This window comes from Eulemur rufifrons, chromosome 5 (genome assembly GCF_041146395.1).
Source record: "Eulemur rufifrons isolate Redbay chromosome 5, OSU_ERuf_1, whole genome shotgun sequence".
NCBI lineage: Eukaryota > Metazoa > Chordata > Mammalia > Primates > Lemuridae > Eulemur > Eulemur rufifrons.
The window spans coordinates 22683552-22702586 of record NC_090987.1 but is presented as its reverse complement, the minus strand read 5'-3'; the positions used below and the strand labels follow the sequence as shown (position 1 = coordinate 22702586).

General features: G+C 40.6%; 1 protein-coding gene across 1 annotated transcript in view; it reads right to left on the bottom strand.

Annotated features, from left to right (window-relative positions):
- The window catches only part of PSTPIP2 (proline-serine-threonine phosphatase interacting protein 2), a 68676-nt gene that overhangs the window by 12550 nt on the left and 37091 nt on the right, over positions 1–19035 (bottom strand). The window contains exons 3-6 of the mRNA XM_069468443.1: positions 14253–14330; positions 11485–11519; positions 7850–7956; positions 3099–3161 (exon numbers count right to left, since the gene is read on the bottom strand). Coding sequence (XP_069324544.1) covers positions 3099–3161; positions 7850–7956; positions 11485–11519; positions 14253–14330 — 283 coding nt within the window. The remainder of the gene's footprint in view (positions 1–3098; positions 3162–7849; positions 7957–11484; positions 11520–14252; positions 14331–19035) is intronic.

Below are 19035 nucleotides of genomic sequence, written 5' to 3'. Positions count from 1 at the left end.
TAGCCCTTTTCCAAATTACATATGCAGTGGCAACCAATCAAGGAAGTAATAATTCCTATTTGTCAACACAGCCAAAGCACATGAGTTTTAAAAATTGACTGAAACAAGGTGGCCCACTCCTGTCATCCCAGCACTTTGGGGAGGCTAAGGCAGGAGGATATCTTAAGGCCAGGAGTTTGAGGCTGCAGTGAGCTATGATGGTGCCACTGCACTCCAGCCTGTACAGAGTGAGACCCTGTCTCCAAAAAAAAAAAAAAAAAAATTGACCGAAACAAAAGATGGAATTTGAAATAGATAAAATCAAAATATTTATGTAATGCTAAGGTATGTAATCCAACATATATGTAACACTCATAATCCTTAGAATTTATATGCAATCACTTGATCACTGGTGTCAACTCATACTGATTGTAATTATGCCTCCATATTCTGAACTGCCTCACCACAGCATGTGGATAGTGGGAGGGCACCAATGCCATGGTTTCTTTTGCTCAAGGAAAGTCATGTTCCTTTCTGATGTAAAGAATTCTGTTTTATGTAGTTTAAAAGCAGGTCGTGGTCTATCCTGTGCTGCCTTACTACCAGTACTATGGAAACAGTTCGCAAACTATAATTATTAGTGAATCAAAGAAATAATTTTCTGTTTCAAATGTGGAAGCGAAGACTTAACTTGTTCAAACAAAGCAAAGCTGTGAATCCAACAATCAGCTAGTCAATAAAAATGGTGGGAAAAAAATGCTTGACTAGGAATGAAGACTCCCCCATCCAAGTCCTTATTTGGCTGGTTTCTCTGAGGCTGTCTGCAAAGCAGAGATTAAGCACTGGAGCCAGAGGGCCTGGGTTGGAATCCTAGTCCCACCATTATCCATGTGTTTTGCACAAATTACTTAGCCTCTCTGTGCCTCGGTTTCCCCATCTGTAAATCAAGGATTTTAAATATAAATGCATATAATATATATTTATCCTCAAATATGTATAAAAATAAAAGCAGATATAAACTGTATTTCTATATCTCTTACACATCTATAAACAAAATTATGTTCATAAATGAAATTCAAACTCACAAAACAAATAAAATTCAAATTAATAATAAAAAAGAATGAAGACCCCTTTGCAGAGATGGTTTGTGGTCACCAGATATTTCATGTGCTTCCCTACATTTCTTAGCCTCCCCAGCAATTCAGCTGGGCCTACCCTTTCAGTAAACAAGCTTATAATTCTCTCTCTATGCTACAGACATAGAGAAATATAAGTTCATAATTTTTCATAGTTGTAAGAACATAAGATATTCATGCAACAACATTCATGTAACAGTTCTTCCTTTATACAACAATACTTTGGAGATATTTCTCTGTATCAAACATGATCCCTGTAGCTCAACAATTTTAATGGTTGTATTCATAAATCTATACACATATATATTTCATATATGTATATGTGCCATAATTTTCTTAACCATCTCTCTATTGGTGAACATTTGTCTTGTTTCCTATTTTTTATCACATAAAACTACTTTGATTTTGAGTAGTGTGAATTTATCTATACAGGACAAATTCCTGGAAGTGTAATTGTCTGACAAAAGAGTATAAACACGTCAGACTATCAGACTTCCCCCAAAAATGGTTGCACCAGTTTATACTTCTACCAAGAGTACATGCGAGTACCCATTTCCTCACACTCTCACCAACAAGCTTAGTCAATATTTTTAATCTTTTCAAACACTGAGGTGAAAACACCGGCATACTGTTTTATTTACATGTCTTTCATTATTACTAAAGTGGCATATCCTTTCTCCTTCATGTTTTTTACCTACTTTTTTATTGGAGCATCCCTTTTTTTTATCAACCTTTCTTTTGTTTTATTTCAGCATATTATGAGGGTTCAAAAGTTTAGGTACATATATTGCCCTTGCCCCCCCCCCCCAAAATCAGAGCTTCAAGCGTGTCCATCCCCTAGACGGTGCGCATGGCACTCATTATGTATGTATACACCCATCCCTCCCCCCCGACATCTGCCTGACACCTGATTAATGTTATTCCTAAATGTGTGGAGCATCCCTTATTTTAATAGGTTTTTAAGAGCTCAGTATCTATTAGGAACATCAACCAACTATAAGTTACAAATACTTTTTTCAGTTTTCATCTATCATGGGATTATGTATAAGGTGGTAATATCTTTCTTTTACTACAAAGAAGTCTTCAATTTTAGTGTCATCAATGTTATCAATTTTTCTCTATCCTTTATTTTTTAATACAGCACGTTAAGCAGTTTTTCTCATTTGCAACATAGTCTTCATAACTGTATTTTTTTTTTTTTTTTTTGGAACAGTCTCACTCTGTTGCTCGGGCTAGAGTGCCGTGGCATCAGCCTAGCTCACAGCAACCTCAAACTCCTGGGCTCAATCCTACTGCCTCAGCCTCCCAAGTAGCTGGGACTACAGGCATGTGCCACCATGCCCGGCTAATATTTTTCTATATATATTTTTAGCTGTCCAGATCATTTCTTTCTATTTTTAGTAGAGACAGGGTCTCACTCTTGCTCAGGCTGGTCTCGAACTCCTGACCTTGAGCGATCCGCCCACCTCAGCCTCCCAGAGTGCTAGGATTACAGGAGTGAGCCACCGTGCCCGGCCTCCAAGCATTTTTTGTAAATTACTAAAAGGACAGAAGGCTTTTACAATTTTCAGGTATCTTAAAACAGGAAGGAGTCACTCAGTAAAATAGGTGAGCAATCAGGATTCAAAATAGTCACCGGGTAAAATTATAAATTCAACATGATAAATGGTATTATACACTATATACACTTTTGTGTCTTAGCCTAAAATATTTAAATTGTCTTGCTATATTTTCCCAGGTTACCAGAAAGATAACCCATTGTATTTCCACTGTCTAGTTTCATCTTCAATCTTTCCAAGGCCTTAAAAAAAAAAAAAAGAAAGAAAGAAAGAAAAACCACTGAAGGTTGTTTTTCCTAAAACACTGCACTAATAAATAATAACATTATTGAAATGCTGTTTGAGTAGAAATATGCTCATATGCAGCACAGGCTTTCAGAGAATGTTACTATTACCCAAAAAAAGGCAATAAAGTGTGACTCACGTCCATGGTTTTCTTGAATTGTAAGCTCTTTTGTTTATGGACAGCATCCATGACAAGCTCTGTCTGTGAAGAGACCACAAGCACTATTAATAAAGACACAAATTTTTATTAATTCCAGCTGATCTTGAGAGCTAAGTGTTCAGTATGGATTATCTCATTCTGTCCTCACACCACCTAGAAGGTACATACGCTATTTATTACCCCCAATTCACAAATAAGGAAGTTGCAGAACACAGAACCCAAACAACTTGCCCAAGGTCTGTTGGCTAATGATGGAGCCTGACTTTGAACTTGAGCAGTTGAACAAAAGAGCCTGAACTCTCAGTCATCAAGGAGACTCACTAATCACCTTAGAGCAGTCTCTTCAGTAAATCTGGGATCCAGGAACTTTTATTTCAAAAAGGAATTTTAAAACTTTTGTTAAAGCACCATTTATATTTTAAAGAGGGTCTTTATTCTGTAAGCATATGTCAGCACAGTTAAATCAGGGATTTGTGAACATTCACTCCTGTAGCTCATTAATGACACACCCTTAATGAGCAAGGTGCCCAGACAGTATTAAAGAAAAAAAATGTTTGTAGGACAACTAAAAGAAGCTGTTCTACTGTTCTTTATACCCTATCTAACCCGGGAAAGGTAAACTCCTCTGTTGAGTTCACTTGGGAGTAATTTCTTTGTTGTGGCTGCAATGTCAAATACTCTTATGAGCCAAAATATTAAATAATAGTGCCAATAATAAAGATATACCTCTCAGAAATAATCACAGTGGCTCCCATTTAATCAAGCACTTCTGTGCTAAGCAGTTTTCATGTATCACAATTGTGTCCCCATTTTCCTGGTAGTACTGAAGTGATTCGCTTTCCCAAAGTAACACAGTCAGCAAGTAATAGAGTTGAAATTTGAACCCAGGAGCCTGACTCCAGTGCCCTTGTTCCTAATCATTACCCTAAATTTATTGCCCATCATCCTTATGATAGCTCTGTGAAACCAAGCAGTGTAAACATGAAGAGATGCAATAATTCAAAATGAGCAAAGACATTGATTTCGTGCAAAAGTGATACAATCATATTGAAAATAAAATTCAAATGTAGGTCCTTCCAGACACATAAAAATTAAGATTTTGTCCATTACGATAACACACAAACAGGGTTGGATGGATTTTTAAGGTATCTGGATAAAATACTGGGAATTGTCTCACTTCAAATATGAGGTTTGTGGAGTGTATGAAATTCCCTTGGGGGAGCTTCAGAGAGTCCTCAGAGAACCCAGCGGTCATCTTCCAGCCCAGGTGAAAGTACCTGGAGGTACCAGGAGCTGGCCCTTCACCTGCTCATGGTGAAGACAGCGCCAACACAGAGAACGGACAAGGCTCCAACATGAGCCCCACATGGAAAGACACATGGCCAGTCTTTGCCATCACAAGCAGGAAGCGGTGGTTCACGTAAGTGACTATGTCCCCCTGCCAGGAGGAGGAAGCTGGGTTTATTTATTTAGTAACGGTTCCTGATTTTGCCAGGCTACACAGAGCATATCAGTTAGAAATATTTGTCTACTCCAAGGTCCTTTCTATAATAGTCTGAGTATATATATTGCTACTCTTCCAGTTGGGAGCTGCTGCTATATTTTAGCCTGTGGCCCAGGCTAGCCTCCTTATCTCTAGGTTCTATGTAACACCTGCTTCAAGCACTTCTCAGGTGGCTGCAAAGCTCTACAACCAGCCAAGCCTTTTTACTTCCTATCATTCCTCCCTCTGCCTTCAGGGATTCCTGGCATTTGAAAGCTATTGGGAACTTAGAAAGCATCAATCCAGCTCCCTAACCTGACAAGCGTGACCCCTGGGGCCCAAGACGTGATATCCTTTTCTCAAGGCCATCCAGTGAGTTAGTGGCAGAGACTTCAGGTCCAGCTCTGTCTGCTACACCATGGTGATTTAAGCCTGCTCACGTCTGTGTTCATTTATAGGGTAACCTACTCATGGTGACCCCAGTGAGTCAAAGTTTCTCTTTCAGGCATCCTCAGGATAGTGTCTCTCCTAGGACCCTGAGACTTTCCACTCAGACCAAATCCAGTGGAAATTTGATTGCATTTTATTACTGATAACACAACAGAGTACAAAAACACAATCATCTCTTTATAGGGTGGAGAGAAGCAAGCGGGGGAGGGAAAGGAAGAAGAGATTTGCAAATGACCCAAATAACCCAGGAATAAATTATTGAAATGGCTACTTTGTGGCCCATTTCTCTGTCTACCCACACCCAGACTGTATCCTGAAAACAGGAAGCCTCACTCTCTGTAACCACGGAATTTCCTTTCTGTGGAGATGGCTGTCAACACAGGCAGCACAACGTTCTTCCATGACCATCCCAGTCTTAGCTGAGACGGTAAAACAAAGTGGGCTCCAGAGGATAGATGACTGGTCATGTGTTGTCTTTTTCATGCCGAGGACATTTCTGGGCTGGGGAGGAAGCCTCAGCACCCTCAAACGTCAAGACCCCTAAGAATGCCTTCTGAGATCCCCCTACCCTGCCAACCCCTCACCTCCTCATCTATATGGACTTTCACTCTACTGGTTTTAGCATCCATGTATTTCTTCCAGGAGGCCTGCCCCAGCCCCATAGGTGAGGTTATGTGTCCCCACGGTGTGCTCAGATGGTGCCTTCATTCATTTCCCTCATCATGGAGGGCTCATCACATTTCGTCATGATGTCTGCATCACATCCATCTGTCTGGCCTGGCTCTGTGCTCAGCGAGAGCAGGATGACCATGCCTATCTTGGCCAACACCTCAGAACACGTTAGCTGTAGGAGTTAGCGTGCCATAGCCTCCCGACCAGCCGTTCCACCTGCATCTCCTCTGCCCCAGTTTATTAAAAGAAACCAACTGATGGCTTTCCTTGATAAGTGGAAATGGCTTAATTTCCAAGAAGTGAAAGACCAAAACATGCAAGGTTTGACCATTAAAAAATGAGAAGTTAGCACTAACACATTTTTTCCCGAAGTTTCATGCTTTTTAAAAGAAGAATATATAAATACAGAAGTATTAATATTGCAGAGCACCAAGACAAAAAAAAAAAGAGAAAGAGAAGTGGCACAACCCAGAGTTCATTGTGACACAAGGAATTACAAATTTATTAATAAACTTTGGACTTCTCAAAGAAAGATCTGAAAGTATTTTCCTGCTGTAAAGATCACACAGAATAAAGGGAACTTGGAGGATAGTGGGGGTTGATCTACGTACTCTATTGCTTAACAGAATTCAGAGCATGTTCTTCTAGCTACAAGAATTTGGTCTGTGTAACTTGTGAGGAGGGGAAGTTTCGGAAGTCTTGCAAAATTAACAAAACTCTCCCTGAAAGGAACAGGCACTCAAAAATGTGATGATATGATTCTCCCTTCCTTTTAGGGGAAACCACGTGTGCATTGACTCTGGTTGTCTAGGGCATGAGAGGGGTGGGCAGGCCTGGCAACATCGGCCAGAAGGGTCAGATCATCAGTGGGTGTAATATACATGCTGTTTCTGCTCTGAAAAAGGCTCTGGGCCAGAGGCACCCACAGACCTGATGCGTGCAGCTGAGACAGTGTGTGAACGCACTTGCTGAGATGCTCCCTCAGTGTCCAGTTCTGCCCACTCTTTCTGGTGACAAGCACAGCACGAGTACAGATTGTAAGATGAGAAGAGGCAGTAGGGTGCCACGAGTAGGCAGGCTCATAAGATACTGCCACCCACTCCAGACACAAGTGGCCACTGAAGCAGCTGGACCTAGGCTCCAACTTAGAACCCCAGGCAAAGTTGCTGAGATTGAGGTAAGGGCAGGGTCAGCCTGAATGGCTGGCTGTTTGCTGGATACACACACTGCAGACAACAACCTCAGTTTTCCAAAGAGATCTCCAGGAGGGGTGAAAGAGGTCAGAAAAAGTCCATGCAGAGCTGTTCCAGGAGACCCGGGTGAAAATCTCTGGGTGCCAGATAGGGAAGAGCTTATTCCCCATGTGAGGCCGGGTTCCAGTCTTGGAGACCAGATACAGAAATTCTGGAAGGGCCCTACTTGGCTGCCAGGGCAACCTGAATATATAAGTCTTTCAGTAACGAAATAGAAGGAAGTCAGAAGAGTAGCTGGTCTAGCCTGAGTAACACTTTAATATAAACCTGGACTTCTTTTATTGATCCTTGTAACTTCCCAAACATTTGCCAGTTTTATGAACTCTTGTTGACGCTCATCCCCTTCCACATAGTTGGCCAGAGTAAATCCCATCAATGAAAAACTGTAGTTGCTTTGAAGACAGAAAGGACTTAGAGTCCCCAGGGCTTCAGTTTCCCATTGGTAAGATAGGGTAGATCGACTGCATTGTGGTCTTCAGAGGGAGTGAGAGTCTCCTCCACTTCTTCTTCCTCCCCTTACTGCCTTGTCCAGGAGGAGGGAACCTCCAGCTGTGTGCTGGACTCTAGTGAACACAGAGGGCTTCCCCTTCCAGTGCTAGTTCAAATAGTGGCAGCAGATCTGCAAAGAAATGCAAGCTGGACCCCGGAATCCTGCAAGAACTTAACGAAGGGAGAACTGGCCCGGGGTACAGAAATGTGTATGCCCATCTGGAGTGATCCCCACAGGGGAACCCCAATAAATAATTCCTCAGGCTAAAAGAAGAGCATGGTTGCATGAAGGTGGGAGCTGAGCTGAGGAGTGCAGTGAGCAAACAAGCCTGGGGTTTTCTGCAGAAGAAAAGGCAACAGCTTAACACATAGGCAAACCCAACCTTTTTCCGTTGTAGCTTTTGCTTTTCCCTGAATTCTTCCATCTTCCTGGCCTCTTCTCTTAGAGTCTGTGCAAGCTGAATGTGACATTGTGCCACATTGTCTACTTCTGCAAAAAGAATTTTTAAATAACAATAATTAAGGTCTACATATATCTGAATTCGAATATATAAAATCTTACAAAATACAAAAATATATATATACAGAAAATATTGGAGCAAGTGGTAAAATGAATATCAGTTTATTTGTTCACCAACATTTATTGAGCACCTCTATGTGCCTAGCATTGTTCTGGCCACCAAGGCCAAGGCTGGAAAATCTTCAGCTTAGCTTCCTACCACCAATGGTTACTAACCCAGTGTATGCCCAGGGCTGGGGAGAAAAGTAGCCAAGGTCCCAGCTCATGAAGCTTATATCCTAGGAGACATTACTAAAACCACTACAATTTCAAACTTGATTCTTCATTCTCTTTGGATGACCTCCAAGGTTCTTTCCATCTCTAACATCTCATGAACATGAACATTTATTTAAAAAAAAAAAAAAAGGTCATACACCAAAATTTGAGCAACCAACGTTATCCCTGGGTAGAAAGATTATTGGTGATTATTTCTTTTTTTTTTCTTTTTTTTTTTTTTTTTTTGAGACAGAGTGTCGCTTTGTTGCCCAGGCTAGAGTGAGTGCCGTGGCGTCAGCCTAGCTCACAGCAACCTCAAACACCTGGGCTTAAGCAATCCTACTGCCTCAGCCTCCCGAGTAGCTGGGACTACAGGCATGCGCCACCATGCCCGGCTAATTTTTTTTTTTTTCTATATATATTTTAGTTGGCCAGATAATTTCTTTCTATTTTTAGTAGAGACGAGGTCTCACTCATTGCTCAGGCTGGGCTCGAACTCCTGACCTTGAGTGATCCACCCGCCTCGGCCTCCCAGAGTGCTAGGATTACAGGCGTGAGCCACCGCGCCCGGCCTATTGGTGATTATTTCACCTTTATTTTTTTTAAGATCTTTACAAGGAACATGGGTTGCCTTTATAATAGAAAACAGTTAACTTTTTATTTTACTTGTTCTAGGAAAACAGGTCAAAGCATGGCATTAGAACTAGAAACACTGACAGATAAAGCTAGAAAGACTGAAAGATGAACAGATATGTCTAGGAAAAAATTTTACACTGTATGTGTCAAAATAACCTTGAAGAAGGTTAGAAGGTACGTGACAAACCAGAAAAATATTTGCAATTTATATAACAAAGAGCAAATAGCTATGTTAAAAGAGCTTTCACAAATCAAAAGAGAAAACATATATTTCAAAATTTAAAAATCAGTTAAAGAACATGAAATTCAAAAAAGAGTGGCTAAATGGCCAATAAACATTTAAAAATATATCAAGCCTTAGAACTATTGAAAAGAATGCAAAACTTTGAAATCCAAACCCCCAGTATGGCAAAATTTTCAAAGAGTGAAAATTCTTGGTATTGGCAAACATGAGGAAAACAGCACTGTTGGTTGGAAATTAATCAGCACAACTTTTCTGGAGGAAATTTGGCATTTTGTAAGGTCAAAAATTTTAAGACCCAGCCTATGGTGGGGTTCTCTTGGGCCACACCATAGTTGTCCTTACAGTATCTATAAGGAACACAAAAAGATACTGTCCTTACCTTGAGAAGTGTATTAATTGATGAGCTAAAGAGAGAAGAAGACACCTTCTATGGAAAAGTTAAGATGAATATATATTTAGCTAACATTTACAAAGGTCAAGAACCACTCAACCGGCTACAGAAATGCTTTAAGCCCACATTACATATACTATGCTGTGTTAAAACCCTTAGCTTGGAAGCACCAAGTATTCTGGAAAACAGAAAGCCTTAGAGGAAGTTCCTCAGGCCTGGAGAATATTAGAACTGGACAGGACCCCTTGAAGACCAAGGTGCAAGGGCCTCACCCCAAACTTCCTAACTCTGGGTTGTCATCACATTGGAATAACAGGAACTAAATAAAAACCTGCTGGCTGAATTCCAAAGGTCAAACTATGGAAATAAGAAGTGAGAAAGAATTCTGAGGGCATCATTACTTATGTCTTCCATTTCCCTTTTAGACATGATACCACATAAATAATTAGCCACCCAAGAAAAGCAAAGATGACCTTCACAGGAAGAAAATGACTCCTTACCCTCCAAAAGACACAGGGAAGTAGAACTTCACCCCAGCAGAGATGAACCCTGACAATTTTGACATTGTTATTTCCAAAGACTTTCTATTTCCTTTCCAAATCAGCTTTTACCACTCTCAAGAAATGTTATAAAATTAGAATGTTCCATTCAAAATAAGAAAATAAGTCCAAAAGACAAGGGAACTACCTCCCACTTCGGTCTCCTCTTAAGAGGCTGAAGGAGAAGAATGAGGAAGGGACCCTGTCACTTCTAGGGTATAGCATCCTGACCTTGGGAAGAGAAGAATAAATAAGAATTCTTAAGGAGACAACAGGATGTGGTTCAAAAAACAGGTCTCAGTCTTCCTTAGGTAATCACCTGGAAGATTATGAGATCAGTTGCAAACATTTTGAATTCAAGGTGCCTTTGAAATCTCCAAGAAGAAAGATTATGTAGGTGGTCAGAATGTAAGGTCTAGTGTTTAGAGAGTTCTGGACTGAAGATATACATCTGTACATTCTCTGTGTAAAGGCAGTAGCTGATGCCAGGGACGAGGACGGGTTTACCTGGACAGACTGAGAAGAGAAAAGGGCTAGGATCAAGCTCTGAGGACCCGCAGTATTGAAAAGCTGGGTAGAGAAGGACAAAGAAGGGAACAGAGAAGTAGCCAGAGAAGCGGGAAGAATCCAAGCATTGAATGCTACTGAAGAGTCAAGTTAGAAGAGGCCTGAAATTGTCTGCTGGACTTAGTGACGCAAAGCTTGCTGGTATCCCTTGGAGAGAGCAGTTCCAGGTGAGTGGCAGGGCCACAAGCCAGACTGGAGTAAGAGGTGAGAAAACGGAGACAATGTTTCCTGTGATGCTTGTAAGTAAAGATTTCTCCTGGATAAAAACGTCTGGTGATCTGGGAGAAATGGCAAGACACTGTCCCAAAGTCTGAAGCCTTGCAGAGGTGGCTCTGGGAGAAGGAAAGCAGACCCAGCATAAGATCATAAAAGGGGTGAGGTTGGTAGACAAGAGTGTCTGAGGTGGGCAGGTGAGCACCTGGATGACTGTTTCTCTGAGACAGAACTAAGCAAGGTAGACAATCCTCTAAAGCAGGTATTCCCAGTGTGGTCCCTTGACCAGACATCAGCATCACTTGGGAACTTTCAAGGCATGCAGAATCTTAGGGCCCACCCCAGACATCTTGAATCAGAAACTCTGGGGATGGGGCCCAGAAATCTGCGTTAATAACAATTCCTTCAGGTAAGTCTGATGCCCACTCAAGTGAGAGGAGCATCGCTCTAAGTAGGGCAAAGGCACATCACGATGCGCAGGTATGAAGGGTTCTCCAGCTCATATCAACTCTGCAGAGCTATTTCTCACCTTAAGAGTTGCCCTAATTTTTTCATTTTCCAATATGAAATTGCCATTCAATTTAAAACCCACCTTTGATGACAGACACAGAGCTTGCCAAGGGCAGCAAATACATTTTTTAAAAATCACTTACGCTGCTTGAAGACTTCAAGGGCCCGCTTCAGAGTGCTAGAACACAAGCACATATATAATTTCAGTTCTGGAAATCGTCTGTACAATTTTATTATAATGCCCTTGCATGCTTCTCTCTGCCCACATCTTAACTTAGAGCCTACAGACTCATCTTTGCCCATGAACTTGAGAAGACAGCAAAAGGCCAAGACTTCTTAAGTCCAGTTTCCTCAATCCCAGGCACAAGCAATTCTTCACTGTTCACTTGGGCAGGACAAGATGCCAAAACTCTTCATGTTGCATTTTCCCCAATGATAATATACAAGTTGTGATCCCCTTCTCATAAGAATATCAGTCATTCTTTAAAGTATGGCAATAGAAATATGAATGCAAGGCAATAAAGGAAGTGTTCAAACCCTAGCTCTTGGCTGCCACCTTTTTCATTCATTTAATCAATCATCTTATACTTATTGACCATAAACTATGAGCCAGGCATGGTGTCAGATGTTGGTGATTCAATGGTATAAATAGACATCATCCCAGACCTCAGAGTCTAATGGAGGAGACAGACATTAAACAAATTGTATTAGTTTTTTTATTCTATTGCTGCATGACAAACTCAGCAGCATAAAACAACACACATTTATTATCTCACAGTTTCTGTGGGTTAGCGGTCTAGATGTGGCTTAGCTGGATTCCTAACATCACAAGGAACTGAAAAAAAATATTAAACTTCATTCAGAAGTTTTATTATTAGTGGCAATATTGATATTATTTTGAAACACTATAGATTGTCAGGCCAGGTGGGGTGGCTAATGTCTGTAATCTTAGCACTCTGGGAGGCCAAGGTGGGAGGATCACTCGAGGCCAGGAGTTTGAGACCAGCCTGAGCAAGATCGAGACCCCATCTCTACAAAACATAGAAAAATTAGCCAGCTGTGGTGGTGCATGCCTGTAGTCCCAGCTACTCAGGGGGCTGAAGCAGGAGGATCATTTGGGCCCAGCAGTTGGAGATTGTAGTGACCTATGATGTGTGCCACTGCACTCTAGCCAGGGTGACAGAGTGAGACTCTGTCTCAAAATATATATATATTTTTTCAAATAAAGCAAATAATTATGCTAATATTGTCATGGTTCCAGTGTAAGACGAAAGAAATACAAACATAAAATTAAAGAAGTTAAGCAAAACCCTATAAAGTTAAACTGGAATTGGAAATATCAATATGAACTTACAATTTTAAATCTGTCCCCTGAGAAAGAATACAAACAATGATACCTCTGTGACAATGACCATCACTAGAGCTGAGAGTTTGGTCTCTAAATACAATTAATTGCTAAGAGGAACCAGGTACACTTGGAGAACTAGCTGACTCCAGGTTTAAATTTAAAGTGTTTAAAATTGTTAATAATTATAAAATCTAGGCGATGAGTTATATAGATTTTCATTATGTTTGCCTTTTTGTTTTTCTGGCTTTTTTAAATTTTCATTTAAAACATCAAAAATAAAATATGATATAATTAATCAATGAATAAACAAATTATCCTTGTACTAATGTCCTATGTCTGAGGGTAACAAGTTTTTTTAGGTTTATGTAACTATTAATATTTTCAGCATCTCCCAATGTTTTCCTCCTTCTCCATAATCCAATACCTTTCTTTGTAATCTTGGATGAGTGTATGAGTGTGTGTGTTTGTGTGTGTGTGTGTGTGTGTGTGTGTGTGTGTGTGTTAGAAGCAACAGATGTCGTTTTGCCCCCATTAGGAACTCTGAGGGGACAGAAACCTCCAGGTCTCTCTGCAGGTGTTTGTAGCACAGCCAAAGCAGTATCCAGGTAAGTTATGTTATGTGATTAGGTCTACAAAGAGAGCCAGACCTACTTCTCCCAAGCCTCCTTTAACAAGCTCAAGTTAGGGAAGGAATCTAAAATTTCCATATTAGTAGGACCAGCTACATACTTCATGAGGCCCACTGCAAAATGAAAATGTGAGGCCTCGTGTTTATAAATTATTCAAATTTCAGAACAGTGACGGCAGAGAATTAAACCAATTATGAAGCCCTTCTAAGTGTGGGTTCTTTAATAATGCCAGGAAAGCCAGGCCTGTGTAAAAGGGAGTATATTCCTAAAGTAGGCACCATGCCCTGGTCATTTCTATATCCTCAGAGTATTTGACGAATGATTGAAGAGTAAAATAATTATGGCACAGAAATCTCACATTGGTGGTAAGAACAATCAAATGGTACAGAGACAGTTTCATAGTTTTCACAAACCACAAATACATACATAATTTTATATTTTACATATAATTTTATAGCAATCTTATTTTAAATATATATTATTTTATAGGCATACATATATAATGAAAATCCCCCTATTAAATTTCTAGTATTAATATAAAATTATATATAATATAATCCTACCTATAGAAAAGTATATATGTAAAAAGACTTCAAGTAAAATTTAGAGAATACTAATAATGGGTTGTGGCTTCACGGTCCATCTTCACCTTCTTTCTGCTTGTCTAGATTTTTCACGATTGAAAATAAGAAAAAACAATTAAAACTTTTTTCAGCCTGGCATCGTGGCACATGCCTACTATAGTCCTAGCTGCTGGAAGGCTGAGACAGGAGGATCACAGATTGGATCCCAGCCAGATCCCATCTCAAAAAATAAAAAAATAAAAATAAATTCAGCCAACACACTTCAGCCTGCTGGCCAACTCTGCTGAAGCGATGGGGCATCCTGGGCATTATTAGCCAACCTGGAAATGAGAAAGAGACATGGCACCTACTTGATCTCAGACTGTCCACATGGCTTCTTCCTGGAGAGGTTGAGCAGATCTTTGCCATATTTCTCTTCAATTGCTGCCCTATGGGAACAGAAGAGAGGGTTGTGGGTCCTTCTCAGAGCTCACTCTTGGATAACACACAATACACTCCCCTGGAAGGCAGACCCGCACCTTTGACAGTAGCCACTCAGATATAACACCAGTCTCTAAAATGCAAAACTTCCTCTACGTAATGGGGAAGAACGGTAAAAAGACCAGTGGCCCTCATCTCTAAGGTGGTCTTCTCTGACTAGAAGTCCCTAACAGGCACATTCCATGAACATTACAGTAAAACTGAACATTTTCAAAGTGGAATGAGAGATACTTCCATGAAATGCTGCACCCCAAGGCCCAACCCTCCTCCATCTTTTCTGAGAGTTCCCCTCACCGTCCTACAGAGCTCCTCGTTCAGTCAATGCACACTCACAACTGAACTGTACCCAAGAACGGGCAATTTCAGGATAGAAACTCTGCAATCAGCGTGTCCTACAAGAACAAGTGATTGCTCCTCAGTGTTGCAGGGTCGGTCTCGAGCACCCAACATCCCCTCTCCCTCTTCCCCTCTCCCCATTGCTTTCTGCCACCAACTCCACTTTAGGTCCCAGCCCCAGCCTTGTCTAGATCATATGATTAGGTTAGGATGATTTAAGCTCTTCTACCCCTCTTGCTTTCTTCAGATTCTTAAAAATTATGTACATAATAAATGAATAAACTCTCACTACGAAAGATTCCAACACCACAAGGTGTAGAGTCTAAAACATACCAGCCCTTCCTGCTCTTGCCCAGCCCCACAGCTCTCCCCAGGGGCAGCCAGTGGCAAGCTTGGTAGGTATCGCTCCAGTCCTTTTTCTCTGCATTTACATGCCTGCATCTCACACACACACGTGTATGTAAGGCTCTGTTTGTGCAATTGAGATCAGTCTACTATTTGCTGTTCCATTTTTCACCTAGTAATACATCATATAGAACCTTCCTTATCAGTACATACAAATCCACTGTGTTCATAATAGGGAGTTTTCCACAGTACAGGGTCCCCTGATTTGTTTCCACCAAAAAAAAAAAAAAACTAAATGAGCATCCTTGAACATATATCCATGGGCATCTATGAGAGTGTTTTTCTAAGAGATCTGAGAAAGTGAATTTATTAGATCAAAGGGATATGCATTTTAAATTTTGAAAAGTAGCTCCAAATTGCCCTCCAAAAAAGCCTTCTCAATTTATACTTCCACAAAAAGTGTATGAAACCTCTCATTCCCAGGAACCCTCACCAACGTTGGATATTAACAATCTTTTTTAATTGTTATCAGTCTGAGGAGAGAGGTTGAAAGAAAAAAAAAAATCTCATTTTAATTTGCATTTCTCTGATTTCTGGTGTGGTTGTGCATTCTTTTATATGTTTATTGCTCATTTGCATTTCTTCTTCTATAAGTTATCATCCAACTTTTTTTTTTTTGCAACAGAGTCTTGCTCTGTCGCTCTGGGGTTGAGTGCAGTGGCGTCATCATAGCTCCCTGCAACCTCAAACTTCAAGACTCAAGCAATCCTCCTGCCTCAGCCTCCTAAGTAGCTGGAACATGCCACCACACTCAACTAATTTTTTCTGTTTTTAGTAGAGTTGAGGTCTCACTCTTGCTCAGACTGGTCCTTGAACTCCTGAGCTCAAGCAATCCTCCGGCCTCGGCCTCACAGAGTGCTAGGATTACAGATGTGAGCCACCACGCCTGACCCATCCAATTTTTTAACTAGCATTTTGCCTTTTTCCTATTATTTGGTAGAAGTTCTTTATGTCCTATGCATATAATACTTATTCTTCCATATGTTGCAAAGTTTCTTCCATTCTATCATTTGCCCTTTCTAAATAATGACTTTATCCATTTTGTTAAAATGATAGATACATGCTCGTTAGGCAAAAAGAAAAGTACAAAGAAGAAAACAAAACAAAAAAAAAATCCAAAATTCCACCAACCAAAAATAATTAGGACTAACATTTGGTGATGACAGTAATGGGCTTTTCCCTATGCAGGTATGCAGACAGGATGGATGAACAGGTAAACACAACAAATAATTTTAAAAGAATGACACCATACTTAACATGCTTTTTAAAAATAGAGGCTTAAACCTGATTTCACTTCCACAGAAGAAAAGGAAACTAAAGTGAAGCTGAAGGAATTGCTGGATTTTAAATAATTGTTGCTTTGCCACAGCAAATATTAGTTCCTAAAAGATCTTTCTGAGGTTAAAAAAGTTTACGAAAATTAAGAGGATGGAGATATGAAAAATTTGAACTACTTGTTCCTGTTTTAGACCGCTTTAGCTGTTTGACAGTGTGCTGTCATTGCGCTATTGTACCCCTGCCTCCTCCACACTGTTGTTTACATTCTGTTTGCTTCACTGTTGTATAACGCATTCTGTTCTCCCATCGTATTTCCTCCAGTTACTTAGGCTTAACTATTTATCAAAATGGATTTGAGGCTCAACAACAGTCCTGTTACCATAACTATCCATCGCTAAGATTTTAATTTTGATTCATTTCTTGGTGGCCTGAATTTCATCACTTCAGAATCTTTTGCCAGAATGGTTTGAGGGTAAGGCGGGGATCAGCGTTCTCTGAGTTCTTTCATATTGGGGACCAATTACCTGTGGTCTTTCTATTTGAATGACAACCTCGCTGGTGTAATGAATCTTCTTAAACTTTCCCTCAGACCTTGGCTGAACTTGTTCCACTGGCTTCTCATTGCACAGAAGCCTGGGGCCACCCCATCTTTTTTTCCTGATTATTTCTTATAGGCAATTTGTTTTTTTTCCTTCCTAGATACTTGAAGAATTCTTTCTTTAATTCAGTAGCTTCACCAGGATGTATGTTCATATTGACTCTTATATAATCATACTCAATATTGATTACTGTGTATTGGTGTTTTCTGGTTTATAAGGTGCCCTTCAGATCTGTTTAGTTCTTCACTTCATGAAATTTTTCCTGTATTATATCTCTGAATACTTTCACTACTCCCTTTGGAAAATTTGCTACGTGGGATCAGTTACCCAGATGTTGGATTGGCTTTGCCTGTCTGTTCTTGAGTTATGGAATCTGGCTCTTTCATTGTCTTTGACTTGGTATCATTCTTCTTTCCTTACTTTCCTCCTTTTTTTGGCTGGGGTGCATTTATTTGCATGGCTGTGTCATTTGCCTTCGTTTTGTTCCTTGTACTGTGGGCAGCCCTCTCTATTTGTGCTGAGACTGTGCAAGTGAATTCTCCTTCATTCCCTTCTGATCTTGAACTCCTGGGCTCAAGCAATCCTCCCTCCTTGGCCTCCCAAAGTGCTGGGATTATGGGCATGAGCCACTGCACATGGACCCCTTCTGATCTTATGTAGTGCTCAGTACTACACTTAGCGCAAGAATCCTGTTTCTTCTCAGGACTCTGTTCTTGGACTCTATTTCTAAAGTTTTTGCCAGTTCCTGACAACGTAAAGTGAAGTGCACCTGAAACTGACTCTAGTTATAGAAAAAGATGCCTTTAACTCCCTACCTACTGTTTCTACCTTTCTAAATTCCTGTTCATTGTATCTATATAAAAATTTAGGACACCCTACAATGAACATTTAATATTTTACATGTAAAAATATGTTAAGGCCATTTTCATTTTTTAAAAATATATAATGGGCCAGTCGCAGTGACTCAAACCTGTAATCCCAGCACTTTGGGAGGCCAAGGCGAGATGATTGCTTGAGGCCAGGAGTTCGAGACCAGCCTTGGTGAAATAATAAAAACCTGTCTCCACAAAAAAAATTAAAAATTAAATGTACATGTATTTTATCCTTTCAAAATTAAATCCATTAAAATTTCCTGTGAATCTTTTGTGGTTTCCAGGAAAAGAAGTTACTAAGTCCCTTTCTTCTAACATTAAGAAGAAAGAGGCCGGGCGCGGTGGCTCACGCCTGTAATCCTAGCACTCTGGGAGGCCGAGGCGGGTGGATCGCTCTGAGGTCAGGAGTTCGAGACCAGCCTGAGCAAGAGCGAGACCCCGTCTCTACTAAAAATAGAAAGACATTATATGGACAACTAAAAATCTATATAGAAAAAATTAGCCGGGCATAGTGGCGCATGCCTGTAGTCCCAGCTACTCAGGAGGCTGAGGCAGTAGGATCGCTTAAGCCGAGGAGTCTGAGGTTGCTGTGAGCTAAGCTGACGCCACGGCACTCACTCTAGCCTGGGCAACAAAGTGAGACTCTGTCTCAACAAAAAAAAAAAAAAAAAAAAAAGGAAGAAGAAAGAATGTTAGAATCTGAACATATCATAGGTAGCATCTGTTCCCCATGGGAAGTCCTAGGACCTCATAAGTAATGACTTCCAGCAAGCACAGTGGTGTGCTCTTTTGGGGAAAAGAAGTAGCTTTAAAGGAAGTGAAATTACAGCCTCATTCTCATGAAACTAGACAAATAACCACCGAGGTTGAGAGGGTGTTTCCCCAGCAAACAGGAAGCAGTGGGTCCACTGGCTACAGGCCAATGAAGGAAACACCAGGGCTTTGCAAAAATCTCCCTTGAATAACGGGGCCTTTACCTAGATCACCCTTCTACCACCTGTCCAAATATTCCCTCATCTGATCATCAATTTGTCATTTATGGAACATCCACAATGTGCCTGGCATCACATTAGGTGCAAAGAACTCAGAGATGACTGAAACATGAGACCTGCCCAGTGGAGCTCGTATTCTCGTGGGGGAGAGAGATGTAAACCAATACTTTA